Source organism: Lutzomyia longipalpis, chromosome 3, assembly GCF_024334085.1.
Source record: "Lutzomyia longipalpis isolate SR_M1_2022 chromosome 3, ASM2433408v1".
Lineage (NCBI taxonomy): Eukaryota > Metazoa > Arthropoda > Insecta > Diptera > Psychodidae > Lutzomyia > Lutzomyia longipalpis.
The window spans coordinates 21,133,988-21,146,685 of record NC_074709.1 but is presented as its reverse complement, the minus strand read 5'-3'; the positions used below and the strand labels follow the sequence as shown (position 1 = coordinate 21,146,685).

The window sequence follows — 12,698 nt, the reverse complement described above, 5'->3', positions numbered from 1 at the left end:
GACATAAATTTTGGTGTTCAATTTTCACGAAAGTTCATTGACATCGAGGAGGATAATTCAACAGAAACAGGCCTAATGAATCTACACAATAACGAAGCAGGAAGGAGAGCATTGCGATCTAGAATGCATCTAATGTGCAAATGTCACGGTATGTCCGGTTCGTGCACAACTAAAGTCTGTTGGAAACGAATGCCGTCCATGCGTGTTGTTAGCGAAGCCCTCGGACAACTCTATGATGGAGCATCTCACGTAAAGGTAAATCTCTATTCTCCTGAAATAAGTTTTCTTAAGCCGGGCTAAGTTTTTCCAGCTAGGTTTACTAGTTTTAGTTAAGGCCTTAGTTTTTCAAGGTGAGCTTTAGTTTTTTTTTTTGGAAAGGCTTAATTTTTTTAGCTGGGTCTAAGTTTTTCAGACTAGGCCTAAGATTTTTAGGGGTTTTAATTTTTTTTTCGTTTATTTATTAAGATTATTTAAGTTAATCCTAAATTTTTTAAAACGCGACCTAATCATTTTGAGCTATACTTAACTTTTTTTTCAATAGGTCTAAGTTCTTTAACGAGGTATAATTTTTTGAGGTCAACCCTTAATTTTCTTAAACCAAACAATTTTTTTAGACTAGGCCTAAGTCTTTTTAGATAGTCCAAAGTGTGTCAAGCTTAGTTTTAGTTTTTTTTTTGGAAAGGCTTAAATTTCTTAGCTGAGTATAAGTCTTCTAAAGTAAGTTTCAGTTTTTTAAACTAACCCCTAAAATTCTCTAGCTAGGTCTAGGTTTTTTGGTTAAGTTTAAGTTATTTTCATTAGACTTCAGTTTATTTAAGCTAGGCCTAAGTTTTTTTTAGCTAAGCCCAAATTTTTGCAAAAACTATCCAAACTTTTTAAATTAGGATTAATGTTTTTAAGTTAGGCCCAACTTTTCTAACCTAGATCTAAGTATTTTAAGCTAAGCTTAACCTTTTATTGGTTTTGCCTAAATTTATTAAGCTAAGTCTAAGTTATTTAAGCTAGGCCCAATGATTTTAAACAAGACTAAAACTTTTTTAGACTAATTTCATGTTTTTTGTAGCTAGGCCTAATTTTTTAAAGCTGGATTTAATTTGTTTAGATCCAGTTCTAATTTTTCCTCCTAATACATATTTTTAGTTTATTTCACGGGGCACAAAACCACCTAAGCTGAAACCCAAAGAAATGGATCACAAGAAGATCATGAAGACAGGACTTGTGTACTTGGAAGAATCCTCTGATTACTGTGAACGCAACGAAGAGTAAGTTTCCCTGCAGACCTAGATCCCTTTTTGTTTAAAAAATAAATTTTAAAATATTGTTTTTGGCATTCAGATTGGGTATTCTTGGAACACGCGGTCGTGTGTGCAATCGAACATCACCTGGTCTTGATGGATGTCGACTTCTATGCTGCGGACGTGGCTACCAGACCCGCGTGCGGCACGTTGAGGAGAAATGCAATTGTCAATTTGTGTGGTGCTGCAAAGTCAAGTGTGACATGTGTAATCACACAAGGGAGGAGCACATTTGTAATTAGAGCTCGAGAGCCAAAAAAATAAAGAAGAAAAAACGAGAAATTAGCAAGTAGTTTCAGAGTTAATCCACAGAATTAATCTCCATTTTTTTATCATACTGTAACACGCTGTACATATACGAGATATTTATAAGTTATTTATTGCCAAATGGCGTAACATTGCAACATTATGTAGATGTATGTCCTCCCCATCGATATTTTTTTTATTAAATTTTATCTATTATTTTAAAAGTTTTTTTTTTTTTGTAAAACCCTGCAATATTGTACTTAAAAAATATTTGATAAGATTAATTTTATTTTGAAATTGTTATAAATTCCAAAGGCAGTTTGGGGTATTCTGGCAAAATAAAAGATTTTTGAAAAATAAAGAAAGAATGAAAAAAGAAATCATTAAATTTTCTTTTACAAAACACCCCTTAAATAGTATATTGAGAGTAATTTTTTGTACCCCAACCTCCTCCCCTATAGCATAGAAAAGTTCAGAGCTCTAAGAGAGAGGGAGAGATCTTATTAAATAGGGTGTCATGGAATTTTTAAAAGAAATTTAAATAATTTCATGGCTTTGCCATGGGGAGTATCAATCGAAAAATGCCAAAGCTTCACTGAATTTTTATACGCAATAAGTATAATAAGAAAATAAAAAATAAAAATAATATAAGTAGCATAACTATAAAAAAAAATAATAACGAAAAATCAACCTACATAAGTATCAAAATAAAGATAAATATTGAGAAAAAAATACACATAAGTCACAAATAATGAGGAAAAAAAATCTACTAAATTGTGCATTTAATACTCACAGAAAAAATGAAGAAAAAATAGTATTATATGTAATAATTCATGAATTAGAGTTCATGTTTTTTTAGCAGCTTCGATTTCGAACAAAAGGGTTACATAGAAAGAAAAGAAAAGAAAGAATAAACCGTGTAGTAGATGTAAAAAAAATTGATGTAATTAAAGTAATTTATTATTGTATAATCTTTCCAAAAAAAGGTAGAAATTTTAGGCTGAGCGAGAGAACATGAAGCACAACTTTTATTCTGAAATAAAGGCTAATGACGATGAATTTTTTTCATTGAGAAGTATTTCATTTTGAATTTAATCTCCAATAGACACTATAAACGCATTTTAAAGTATAAATGATGATGAAAAACAATTTGTGTATGAGATGTAGTATTAAAAAGTTTCAAACTAAAAAAAAACAAAAGTCTTTTAATTAATATCAGGATGAAGGACGATACGAAGATCGGATGATAACGTTTTCGTTTTATCTTAGCGCCTCTTGCTGTTTTTTCTCCAAGTTCTGATGTTCTATAGCTAGGCACCGGGTTTACCTATTATTTGATCAAAATTAGAAAAGCAGAATCGAATATACAGCCAATTTTTCAATGAAAATTTCAAGCGAGAATATTGCCTAAAACGGACTAATCAATTTTCTGCTTTATGGTCCATTTCTTCCCTTTAACAGCTGCTATGTGTTTTCTCTGCTTTTCCGATGATTTTCCGCTGTTTTATTGAGTAGAACAAGCGTTTTTTACCCTCGTAATATGTGTTGTTTTAAGTTTCTGTATGTCGTTTTATTGGGTAAAGAGAATCTAGCTAGAGAATATCCAATTTCATTCCATAAAAAATCAGTGAAAATCACTGCAGTAAATTAGTGAATCAATTAATATAAACGAAGATTAAAACTCATGTTTAAATAATAGAAAACACAAAAGAATATGAGACCGTCAAACTGATACATTCAAATAGTGAAAAGTGATGAAAAATTAAAACTAAATTAAATACTCATAATAATGGAAGTTATTTTATTTTTTATTTCAATTTACATAGTTATTTGCTATTCAAACATAAATTAAAGTTTTTTTTGGAAATTCTAAATACAAAAAGTAAAGACACTCAAAGGATTTTTCACAAAATACATCGATCTATAAACTCTTTAGCAGATTAAAACACTCAAATGCCTCACATATATACTCTATTATTTAATTTGTTGAAAATCTCCGAAACACAAATTGATTCTGTAAGATAACGATTTAAATTATAAAAATTTGTCTTAAAGATGGAAAAACTGGAAAAATGATTGAATTATTTTGGTGAAAGACAACCGAATCAATCTGTTGTTTTCGCTGAATTATTTTTAAGAGTGATTGATATTATCATTGATCTGATTCTGGCGATTCTGGTTTTATGCTTTAAAAAACCCCAAAATTTTCGCTGAATTATATTTTTCGTCATTATTCCAATCTTCTCCAGGTTCTCGAGGATTTATCAGTGATTTACGACGCTTTTCTGAGAGCAGAAAACGCTTTTTTTGCAATAATTTTCCTGCTGCGAAAATTTTATTTCTGTATCAAAGACGGCTGTGGAAAAATTAAATTTTTTATTCTTTTTTTCCTGATTTTCCCACCACAGAGGAGCCCCAGATTTGTTAGAAAATGATAGGAAAACTCCACTTGCTCCACTGTAATGCCACCCCTGCAAAAAAAAAACGGTTTTCACAGTTTAAATTTTGGCGCATATTTCCTTCTTGCAGCATGAAGCATTGTGAGTTGAAGCATGTGACGTCATAGTTGTGTTCTGTCAGTGTTAATTTTGTTGTGTGTAAAATTAATCTTCAACAAAAATATTAATTTTTTATTGAAAATCAATGAACTTTCACAACCGGAAGCCCCAAGATTTCACGCAGGATGTCCAAAATCACAGAGGAAGAGGAAGAAATTGACATAATTGGGGATTATGAGAGAGAAATGTGAGTTTTTTTTGCTCATCTCATGTAAATATTTTGATTATTTCCTTGATACTTTTCATCCAGATCCAACATCAGCTCCGGGCAGATACTCTCCTGTGAGTACACTGTCCACCCCCGTTGGCTCACTGACAATGCTGACCTCTGGGCTGAAAGGTAAAATTTAATTTTCTAAGGAAATTGGTGAGTGGAAATTGTTTGAATGGATGTGTTGAATTGTTTTTTCCAGTGGAAAAGATGCCCATCCGGAAATTGAATTATCAGAGGAAATTAGTGAATTGGAATGGACAAATCAGCAGGTTTCGGACAATTTAATAGTCCTGGACAAAGATCTGCCGGTAACAATTCAAGAGGAAGTTGTGGCATCCTCATCAAATAATGCGGGAAAACCCAAAAAGACTCTCCTGCATCCCAAGAGGGAATTCCTCAAGAAATCACTGCATTTGGAGATTTTTGAGTCATCTTCGCAATCCAATGTGGAATCAAATGAACGTTCACGCCTCCCATCGCTATCGGAGATGAGTGACTGTGATAGTGGTAGCAAATGTTCTCAGCGTATCCCTGCTGAGACATCTTCGCTGCCACCGCAACATCCAAAGGATGTTGTATCCCCAAAGAGGAAAAAACTGCGAAGGAAGCACACAAGTCGCCCTCCTAGACACAAAAAATCTCATCAGGATGCTGACATCATTGGGGAAAATATCACAATTATCCACGATCTGGGACAACCAAACACCAGAGATCACGAGGAGTGGAATAATGGGGAAATTGAGAGAAAACCATCATCCACAAGAGATGAAACAGATGAAGAAGTTGATATTGAGACAGAAGATCATCCAGTTGAGCTGAAAATTCCTCTTCCGGAAAATTCCCACATGCCGTCTCCTGTGGAAGAGAAGAAACAAGACTCCCCGGAGAAAGTCCCTCCACGTCGTGAAGCCTCCCAAGAGATCAAAGAAATTCTCGATAGTGAAGAAATCCCGCGGGAAGAACTAAAAATCAATCCCAATGAAATAACTCCCATTGAAAAGTATATTTTTGCCGAATTTTTCGATGGGAGACAAACAAAAACTCCCGATCGCTTCCTGAAGATCCGCACGCATATCATCAATTCGTGGATAAATGCAAAACCATCCTACGTGGGGAAGACAGCTGTGAGGAATGGCCTGAAGAATTGTGGAGATGTCAATTGCATTAGCAGGATCCACACGTTCCTCGAGCAGGTTGGAGTCATTAATTTTGGGCATTCTGGAGAATATTTTCACTACATTCGTCCTCTTTGGCGACTTCTGGATGCCTTTACGACTGTTTCCAAGAAAAGCTTCACTCCAGCAGATGGAAAAGTCACGGCGGTGCCCACAAAGAGGAATCGCATTCGATACAGTGAAGGGGTAAATGTGACAATTCAGCACACGGAAGATACCCTCCTCCGAATCCCAGCTGCTCGTGCGAAGAATCAACAGCAATGGAAGCGATCGCGAGACATTGAACTGGTCAAATGCAGAAAATTCTCTCCCACAGAAATCCCTCCGTTTTCTGTTAAAATCACCCTCGGGACCCTCCTGTGCCTCCACCTGCACTCCTTGTCATCCCACTACGAAGTAATGGGCTTCCTCGGTGGTCATCGGCATTCCAACACAATCTTCCTGCAACGCTACAAGCCCTGCCGAACGTCCAAGCAGAGTGGAACAATGTGTGAAATGTGCCCCGTATCGCAGGTTGAGCAAGCCGATAGTCTCATAATGGGGGGCTTCCAGCTACTCGGATGGTTCCATTCACACCCCCTCTTCCCCCCAAATCCCTCGAGAATGGACATTGAAACCCAAGGAGAGATTCAGAGGCTATTCTCAGCAGACGATACACCCTTCATGGGCTTCATCCTTGGGTGCGTTGAGATGAACTTCAAGTGCATCTACAACTACATCCTCGATGAATCTCTCGATTCGGAATCTGCCGTCTATGAGATTGATGTTGAAATTATACCTGAACACAGTGATCTGCAGAGTGATCTTCGGGATATTCTTCCTTTTTGCGGGAAATTGAATGAGCAAACAGTACAGAAGGTAAGTCAAGTATAAACCTTCCGCCAGTTGGTGTACCAAAACGTTGAGATTTGTTAATGCGTTGATATTTGATTTTTTTTGCTTTATTGGAAGACTTGTTGGAAGAAACATAATGTTGACTTTTTGAGAAAGTTGACTTTTTGAGAAAGTCAACATTTGAAGAATATTAAAGTCTATTAGTCTTCTTAGAATCAAAAAAGATTAAGAAATCGCCAAAGAAACTCCCTATTAACCACTAAAATTATATAGGAAACAATCCAGCAAAGATTTCATACAAAATGCTTAACAATTGGCTGCCATTACCTATTTTGTCCATTTGAATGTTTCAAAACATTCGCATTAATGTTTCTTTGATGAATTCGTGGCTACGAAACATTAATGTAAATATTTTGAAACATTTTAAGAGACAAAAATGGTCAAAAATTTTTGGGCATTTTGTATGAAATCTTTGCTGGTCATTTAAGACAACACCTTTCCTTCTAAAGAGGCATCCCTCGTACCCTTGGGAGCGCCGGCTCCAATTTTATAAGCACTTTCCAAGCACACGACTTAGAAGTTCCGTACACGCCTTTGCCAGTTCTCCGTAGCTCATATTAGGATTCTACAGGAAGAGATCCACCAGCTGGGTCTTCTTAAGGAGGCGAGAGTCCTCCCCAACTTTATTCATTTCACTCACTAAATGAACTGGTCACGTGGTACGTTGAAGTCATTGAATACACAGTAAAGTAGTATTTTAGCTCGATAGAGTTTCCAAAAAAAAACCTTTACCATCCCCCCTATGTGGTCCCAGTGGAAAATCCTTTTTTGATTCTCTACTAGGCTGTGTGGGTCAAAATTATTTTCTCGGCCCAGGGCAACTCTCATATATAGTTGAATAGAATCCTTTGTTTTAGAAAAAAGTTTTTGAGATTTTTGAATCTCAAGAAATGATACCAAATGTTTCTGATTTTTAAGAAAGTTTAGGGCTTTATAAAATCTTTAGTCTTCTAGTCTACTTTGAGCGGAATAAAGTAGAAGAAATGTGGCTATATAAATTACCTACATAAAACGTGCTTATACAAAGTTTGAAACTAATCTTAGAAAGTCGAATTTTCTGACGATTTCAATACTTTATACGTATTTGGTACACCAGCTATTGTTGAATTTACTTATTCATCAATTAATAAAATTTTTTTTTTGTACAAATCCACAGTTTAAGGACTCCGCAAGGACGCTCCTTCAGCAGCAGGGATTGAGCTGTGACATTGAGAACCTTCTCAATTTTTCCAGTTGTGTTTAAACCATCAGTCACGCCGGAAATATTTTTAAGGAATAAATAATTTCTAAAATATCGTAGAATTTTATTTTAATCCTTTTCGTACACATCCTGTGAATTGAAAAAGAGAAACAACAAAGCAAGATATTATTATTACCACTTACCTCCATATAACCAAGTTTGTGTTGAATATTTTCTGAAATAGAACTTTATAGATTGAGGGATAATTTTAGAAAAAAAAAAATCACAGCTAATAAACGATATTAATAGCTCTCGGAATTTTTTTTTATAACACTAATACTTGTGCGAGCTTCGAGTTAAATTTAAGTTTATCTCTTCAAATTAGCGAGATATTAATTTGAGGAATTAAATATCTCAATTAGGAAGCGAAAAATCTTCATTTGCGATAAAATGAAGACTTTTCGCTCCATTTTTTGTGTGTTCTTCTGTGATATACAAATTTTCTGGAAACCTTAAATTGTGCGAGATACTTTTTGTTTTGCACAAAATATTATTTTTTTCATGAGGTGGTCAGCGAGATCTTAAAAGACAGGAACCGCGAACTCAGCAATCAGCACCCGCAAGGCTGTTTGCAGCACTCGGCACCCCGCTAACACAGCAACTCGCTCTGTCCCGCATTTTCTCTTTCTTTATCTCTCTTTTCAATTTCTCTCTCTCTCTCTATGCTCTCGTGGCTTACACCGGCGACGCCGGAACTGATGGCCTGCATCAAAATATACTTTTAATCATCTTCATTTTAGAAAATCTTTTTTTTTTTTAAATATAATAAAAAAAAAAACAAAATTTATGAGAGCAAAAATACAATTTAGCCTACAAAATTAAGTTTTTTTTGTTTGTTTGGAAAGAGGTAAAAAAATAAATGATAAAATGATGAATCAAAGTGTTGTAGACCTAACTTTAATGCAGGCAAACCTACAAAAAAGTCTAGATTTGAAACACTTTTCTCCATCGAAATTATCAATGTCAATATTTCTTTTTCAAAATATTGTTCATCCATAAAAGAAGAGAAATATGAAGGATATATTATGTTGTGCCATTCTATACTTTTATTCAAAGCAACTTTGCACTAAAGCTCCATCCTTTTGTCTCTAGATGGAGCTTTTTTTCATTATCCAATTGAATTCCACCAAACGCTTGATTGGTTGACTCTAACTTCCATTTGGTGGAGCTTCGGTGCAAAGTTGTTTTGAATTTACTATTGGTGTTTGTTTTAGATAATTTCCATTGAAATTACTATCGCAGATGTATTCTAGAACCTACATGAAAAAAAATAAGTGAATGGTAGTGCAAACAGATACAAAATTGTTTAAAAATTTAATTATTGTATCGAAGATTCTTTTCAAAATTATTCGTAGACTACATGTGGCGCCTTGAACCTGTGTGGTTGCTATAAGGTGGCTGTAAGCAGCTCCCGCAGTAACCTCGACCTCACAAACAAAGAGATATCTGAAGATGTAAGTTCGCGTTTTGACTACTGTGGCGCTGACGGCATTTCGCGCAAATAACATCAAATTTTTGACATTACTTTGCTCTTTATAATACTGTATTTGACCAAAATTTGCATTTTTTAGTCATTATAAATGAAAGCAAAACGTTTTGTTTTAAAATTTGTAAAACTCAAGTAAAAAAATCAAGAAAAAATATTTTTCTCAAAAATCGATAAAAGATCGGAAAGCGCAGAGCTTTCCATTAAAATATCTCCGAATAAGGCTTGAATATCAAAAGTTCATTGGTAGATTGTGGGAGAAGCTGAATACAGCCTTATTGCTGATTTAGAGGAATCACTATATGAGCAGGTTAACATTCGCTATTGTGAGTCAGAGCCCTTCATGCCGTACAATTTAAATAAATTAAAATTGAACCAAAAATCTTTCTCAAAATTCAACAATTTTGCAATCTGTTTGCACGTTTATAATGAATTCATTTCCTTTTTTTAAAAACTGTTGCAATTTATTCATTAATCTGTTATTTTATTCCTTTTTTTTTTTCTTCAAAATGTAACAGAGTAGATTTGACGATTACTTTGTGTTTGTTTTCTTGCATATTCTCTTATTATCTATTCAAAAAAAATTAAATTTAAAAAAAAAACAAAAAAAGCATACTCAATGCATTCCATGGATAATCTTTAATTTCATTATTTTGTTGATTTTCTTTTCGCCAATCCGCATTGTTTTCTTTCTTAGAATGTTTGTTTTACAATTTTTTTTTACTCATCAACTACTTCAAGAAATATTTTTATTCTCATCTACGGTTAAACTTTTAATTAATATTGTTTTCTCATCTTATCGTCTAAGAAGTTAAAATTTGTATAAAAACTTAGGGAAGAAAGCCGAATGAAGCTAAATATCAACCAAAAAAAAAAGAAATTTTTATATCTTTTTGGTAGATGTTACAAATTATCGGCGAATTATTCAATCAAAACATTTCCCTTATATTCTAATTCTATCTTTACCTATTTATTGAAAAAAAAAATATTTGTTGAAAAAATGCAAATTAAGAGAATCAATGCGTTCTCTTTTACTACTACAAAAAAATATCTTTTCAGTGTTTTTCGTTCAAAATTATTCTGATTATATGCATATATAAAGCATTATTTTATAGATTTATAAAAAGAAGTTACTTTTTTTCTGTAACAAATTGGACTTTTTTTATATGTACCTTTTAATCTCTGACATTTTTATCCATTTTCCGGTGTTTGCTGCGTGTAGGGGAGAGAAGGGTTCTTGTTGAAAATACAGAGTGTTGCAAAGTTCTTTGAAAATCTTGGCGATGTTCTACAATGAAAAAAATAAGAAGAAAAATGCAAAAAAATTTTGATTAGGAAGGGTTAAAGAGGTTAAGGACTCATAAGAAAATCTTTATGGGAATGTGGCCTAATTCGGATCTCCTGAGGGGAAAAAATGATTGAAATTTTAAAACAATATTCCTAAATTTAGTACCATTGTAAAGACAATTTAATTACATACCTAATTATTCCCAAACCTTTCTACGTTTTAAATCATATAAATCCTAAGCAATTATTGCGGATTGAAAAGGAACACATTAACCCTTTTGCGTCTACGTGAAACATAGAAACATTGATTGCTCTTTTTATCGCGTCAAAACGTCTTCTTTGACCTTTATTGCGTGAATTTGATGCATTTCTAACTCGGAAAACTCATTAAAAAAATCAAAAATTTGGTTCTACGTATGACCCAAAGAACGCGAAAAGGTTAAGAGGCCAGAACTGGGCCACGTTCCCCTAAAGAAAGGTTAGTTTACTCACCATTAAAAAGGAATCGCCAGTCAGAGAGTTATCTCCTCGTTTTCTTTCCCACGCGGTCCTTCCCTCAATCCCGACTGTGACTACGTGAGAAGCTACGGCTACGGCTGCGGCTGACAGACTTGGAGCGCGGATTGACAGGGCTACGTGAGCGTGAGTGTCGTCCACGTGAAGATTTGCTGTCCGATCGTGAACGTGAGCGCGAATAGGAACGCCGCCCACCACGAGATCGGCTCCTGGAGCGCGAACGACGACGATCGCGTGAGCGAGATCTAGACCTAAAAATAAAGTTTTCAATTTCTTTTGATAAACAATATTTCAAGGTCATTTGAGTACAAGAAGTTTCAAAGCAAATCTTTTCCTTGATAAGGAGGCACAAAATGTAGACAAAAAAAAGGGAAGAGAATCTCACCTGCGCCTGCGGTCACTGCGACGATCACGACGATGGGGGCTCGTGGGCCTTCCGTAGCGGGCCATCTGAACACGGAGCTCCCTCCCATCGAGAATCCTCCCGTCCATTGCTTCGAGCGCATCTTCAGCATCGCGTTTATCGTAGAAGCGCACAAAAGCAAAGCCACGGCTCTCGCGGGTAAAGCGGTCGCGCGGGATGTAGATATCACCCACCTCACCGCAACGCTCGAAAACGCGCCGCAAATCCTCAGGAGTGGTGCGATAGGTTAAGTTATCGACCTTTCATGTGGAAATATGCAAAGAAACATAAATATTAACATCTCTTCACCCCATTTGCACTCCCACCCATTGCAGCAAAGGATTCATCAACATAATATCTCGTGAAGTGTCTCAATTTGGCTGGAAAATTGTTTTTATTTTCATTTTTGCCATTCGGCTTCCCTCTCAAGATAGGCGTGACGCCATTTAATTTTAGCGACTCCCGAAGCCGCCTTACGTATTTTGCATTTTCCAGCCTTTTTTGCAAACTTACCTTGAGCGACACCATCCCATCAATCCTTGGTGGTGGTCTTCCACTCATTCTCGTTAATGCTTAAGCTGAAATTCGCGGTCACTAAAGGATATTTAATGATTTTTCTACACACCACGCACTTTTTCACTCAAAAATAGTGACACTTTGTCAGCTACACCAGCATATGTCGTAACGCTCACTCTGGATATGACAGTTACACACGGAATCGACGATCTTATGCTGCTGGTCTAAACTGGTCTAAATAGCAAACGCGCCAAAATTCAAATTAAATTAAATGAATTTTTTTTTAAATATTTATTTTTCCGGGAAAAACTCATTTTTGGAGCGCCAAAAGTTGGCGGGTGGCTCAAGGGGGCCCAAAGTACGTTCAGTAAAAATTTGGTGGCGCAACTCGCCGGATTTTTTTGGGGAATTTGCACGACTTTTTCTGGCGCGGATTTTGAGAGTTTTGAACCAGGGGTACCAAACGACGCGGCGTCGCTTCCTGGTCACAAAAAAGATAATTTCGCTGGGAAATTCGGTGGAAAACGCGAGAAAATTGCGAAAAACTGAAAGTGTGAGGGAGACAGTATCAGTGACGTGCACTGTCTCATTTTCTCTTTAGCAAAATGTGCCAAAAAACAGCAGTGGTGGCTTTTGGAACTACATTTTTACCGCGCCAAATTCAAAAAGTAGTCAAAAAATCATGAATATTATATGGGGGCGCTACGAAGGGGGGCTCTGGGGGGAAAATGAATGTCATTGGTGAAAACCGCCTGGTATCAGTAGTCTCTGTACCAAATTTCATTGCGATCGGACCAACGGTGTGGAAATGAAGTCTGTTTATTTGTCTGTGGCAAATGAACTCCCCCTAAACCGCTGTGCCGATCTT

General features: G+C 35.6%; 3 protein-coding genes across 5 annotated transcripts in view; 2 read left to right on the top strand and 1 right to left on the bottom strand.

The window, feature by feature from the left end:
- The window catches only part of LOC129792650 (protein Wnt-1-like), a 28,836-nt gene extending 26,112 nt beyond the window's left edge, over positions 1-2,724 (top strand). The window contains exons 6-8 of the mRNA XM_055831945.1: positions 1-255; positions 1,141-1,262; positions 1,336-2,724. Of these exons, the coding sequence (XP_055687920.1) occupies positions 1-255; positions 1,141-1,262; positions 1,336-1,537 (579 nt within the window). The 3' untranslated portion in view covers positions 1,538-2,724. The remainder of the gene's footprint in view (positions 256-1,140; positions 1,263-1,335) is intronic.
- Positions 2,725-4,105: 1,381 nt separating this feature from the next.
- Positions 4,106-7,676, top strand: LOC129792589 (deubiquitinase MYSM1-like). The gene is made up of 4 exons (XM_055831801.1): positions 4,106-4,286; positions 4,350-4,439; positions 4,513-6,346; positions 7,539-7,676. Exons 1-4 carry the CDS (start codon positions 4,225-4,227, stop codon positions 7,623-7,625), a joined length of 2,073 nt encoding a protein of 690 aa, XP_055687776.1. The 5' UTR covers positions 4,106-4,224; the 3' UTR covers positions 7,626-7,676.
- LOC129792692 (serine/arginine-rich splicing factor 2) lies at positions 7,666-12,006 on the bottom strand. Of its 3 annotated transcripts, XM_055832010.1 has the most exons (5): positions 11,828-11,994; positions 11,297-11,574; positions 10,888-11,162; positions 10,281-10,396; positions 7,666-8,325 (listed from the first exon to the last, which is right to left on the bottom strand). In XM_055832010.1, the coding sequence occupies exons 1-3, from the start codon at positions 11,873-11,875 to the stop codon at positions 10,952-10,954; spliced, it is 537 nt and encodes a 178-aa protein (XP_055687985.1). In that variant the 5' UTR covers positions 11,876-11,994; the 3' UTR covers positions 7,666-8,325; positions 10,281-10,396; positions 10,888-10,951. The 3 variants fall into 3 exon arrangements, with proteins under 3 accessions (XP_055687985.1, XP_055687986.1, XP_055687987.1); XM_055832011.1 differs by lacking the exon at positions 7,666-8,325 and having other exon boundaries at positions 9,729-10,396; positions 11,828-12,006; XM_055832012.1 differs by lacking the exon at positions 7,666-8,325 and having other exon boundaries at positions 9,729-10,396; positions 10,888-11,156.
- Positions 12,007-12,698: the final 692 nt, after the last annotated feature.